Genomic DNA, 2,893 nt, shown 5'->3' with positions numbered 1-2,893 from the left:
GAAACACACAGACACACACACAGAAACACACACACACAGAGAGAAACACACACAGAAACACACAGACAGACACATACACACACACAGAGAAACACACACAGACACACACACAGAAACACAGACACACACAGAGAGAAATACACATGGACACACCAAGGAAACACACACAGACACAGCGAAACACACAGACACACACACAGAAACACACACACACAGAGAGAAACACACACAGAAACACACAGACAGACACATACACAGACACACACAGAGAAACACACAGAGACACACAGATAAACACACAGACACGCACACACACACACACACACACTCGCCTCTGTCATTTTTAACCTTATTCTCTTTACAGCCCTTTGAGAGGAACAGACTCCTCCTCTTACGGAGGACGAATCAGGCACAGAGAGGTTAAGTAACTTGCTCAGGGAAGCACAGCTAGTAAATGGCAGAGATGGAATTTGATTTTGAGTCTGCCTGGTCCAGAGGGAGTGTTAGAGGACAAAACCAGGGCCCATCTGAAGGGCCCACACCCTAGCTCACTTCACAGGCTCAGGCTCAGGGCTCTTGTTCCCTCGCTGTCCATTCACCAGCCCATTAACATCTGTGTCCCTTGGTCCCGACAGCCCCCTTCGTGGCACCCTCTGGGCTCAGCGGAGGCGGGGGAGCCCCTGGCGAGCTCATTGTCAACTGGACGGTAAGCGATTGGACAGAGGCAAACCGTGCCTCCAGTTCTCTGGGGGGACAAGTCCCTCCCCCTCACATCCCCCCCAGTCCTGACTCACCTCTGGGCCGGGCCGCTGCAGGGAGAACCCAGACAGCCACTACCCAGTCCCACTCCACTGCCCTCTTCCTCCCCTGCACCCGCGGCTCCCGCAGGAGCGCCTCCTGGTGACGGTTGGGTAGGGGCGCAGGATGGGCAGGGAACGCACCCACGGCCCTCACCCGTGCCACGCTCTTGCCCCTCAGCCCATGTCACGCGAGTACCAGAACGGAGACGGCTTCGGCTACCTGCTGTCCTTCCGCAGGCAGGGCAGCGCCGGCTGGCAGAGCGCGCGGGTGCCCGGCGCCGACGCCCAGTTCTTCGTCTACAGCAACGAGAGCATCCGGCCCTACACGCCCTTCGAGGTCAAGATCCGCAGCTACAACCGCCGTGGGGACGGGCCCGAGAGCCTCACCGCCCTCGTGTACTCGGCGGAGGAAGGTGGGTGACCCGGGCCCACCCTCTGCACCCCCATCGCGGCTGCTACTCCCCCCTCCGTCCCACAGTGGGGTGGACAGGACATGGGGTGCCCGTGGGGAAGACTCCCCCCTCCGTCCCGCAGTGGGGGGCAAAGGACGCGGAGTGCCCGCGGGGAAGACTCCCCATCCGTCCCGCAGTGGGGTGGAGAGGACAAGGGGTGCCCGCGGGGAAGACAGGCCTGGGGCTCTAAGCCGCTGGCCTCCTTTCCAGCCCTTGCCACCTGTTCTCCCCTCAGGCCTGGGCAGGAGAGGGAGGCCCTCGGGCACCCGGTGGCCTTGGTCCTGGACCCTGGGCCCTAAAGTTGTTAGCAAGGGCCGTCGGGGCTGGTGGCTGCTCGGTAGGCGGCGAGGAGGCCCTGGAACCCAAACCCCTTCTGTATCGGTCCCCAGAGCCCAGGGTGGCCCCGACCAAGGTCTGGGCCAAGGGGGTCTCCTCCTCAGAGATGAACGTGACCTGGGAAGCGGTGCCGCAGGACACAAACGGGGTCCTCCTGGGCTACGAGGTGAGCACTGACCTGCGGCCTGGGAGAGGGAGGAGGTTGGGGTTGAAGGTTGGGGGAGGCCGCCCAGCCGGCGGGGCTCAGTGGTTGAGCGTCGACCTGTAAACCAGGGGATCGCGGCTGCTTCTAGGTCGGGGCACTGGCTGGGGTTGCGGGCTTGGTCCCCCCCGTGTGGGGCGCGCGACGGGAGGCCGATCAGTGGTTCTCTCTCTCCCTCTCCCTCCTTGGAGCACTCATTCACTCACCTGGCAAATAGCACCCAGTCTGTGCAGCACTGTGAATGCAGCTCTAGCTGAGACCCAATGGCTCGTGCCCACGGGGAAGACAGGCCTGTAGACAGCCTTGAGATGCTAGGCCAGCACCTGCATGAGAGCTACGGGAGCCTAGGAGAGGAGGGGCCTAGGAGAGGCGGGGCCTAGGAGAGGCGGGGCCTCGAGCAGGCGGGGCCTAGGGCAAGAGGAAGGTGGAGGGGCCTAGGCTGCAGTCGTCAAACTGTGGATCACAAGCCACATGCAGCTCTTTGGTCCCTTGAGTGTGGCTCTTCCTAAGCCTTAGGAGAACCCTAATTAAGTTAATAACAATGTACCTACCTTATAGTTTAACTTTTAAAAATCTGGCTCTCAAAAGAAATTTCAATCGTTGTGCTGTTGTTATTTGGCTCTGTTGACTAATGAGTTTGCCGACCACTGGAAGGGACCTAGGGGGAGGGGCCTAGGAGAGGAGGGCCTTGGGGAAGAGAGGCAGGTTCTGGAAGGGACAGGGCCTGCCTCTCTCATACCAGAGCCCAGCTCCTCAGCATCCTCAGGGCTGCAGGGAACAGCATGGCCCCCTCTAGGTACCAACTGATCATCCTGTCCCTACGAACTCTGGACCCAGCGGTTTCTGACCTGGGCCCACCGATGAGCCCACACTATAGGGCGAGATAAGCCAGGAGGAAGGGATGAAGAAGCAAGGATGTCACTGCCTAAGGAAGCCATCCGCCCGGTCCCCAGGGATGTGGTTAATACCGTGCCATCAGAGTCAGCTGGGTGTTAGCACTACAGGTTAGGCAGGCCCCACTGAGGAGTAACTCCCCACTCAGGGAGCAGGAGAGGAACAGAATGTGGGGGCCAGGGCCAGAGTCGGGGGAGCCTTGGTTCTGC

General features: G+C 60.5%; 1 protein-coding gene across 3 annotated transcripts in view; it reads left to right on the top strand.

The window, feature by feature from the left end:
* CNTN2 (contactin 2) overlaps nt 1-2,893 on the top strand; it is a 35,869-nt gene that overhangs the window by 29,951 nt on the left and 3,025 nt on the right. For 2 of the 3 annotated variants that reach the window (XM_006754408.2, XM_006754407.2), the window contains 3 exons: nt 636-706; nt 979-1,213; nt 1,642-1,754. In XM_006754408.2, the coding sequence (XP_006754471.1) occupies nt 636-706; nt 979-1,213; nt 1,642-1,754 (419 nt within the window). The remainder of the gene's footprint in view (nt 1-635; nt 707-978; nt 1,214-1,641; nt 1,755-2,893) is intronic. The other variant, XM_006754409.2, reaches the window with a different exon arrangement.

This window comes from Myotis davidii, unplaced genomic scaffold (genome assembly GCF_000327345.1).
Source record: "Myotis davidii unplaced genomic scaffold, ASM32734v1 scaffold710, whole genome shotgun sequence".
Taxonomy (NCBI): Eukaryota; Metazoa; Chordata; class Mammalia; order Chiroptera; family Vespertilionidae; genus Myotis; species Myotis davidii.
This window is presented reverse-complemented; position numbering and strand designations above follow the sequence as displayed.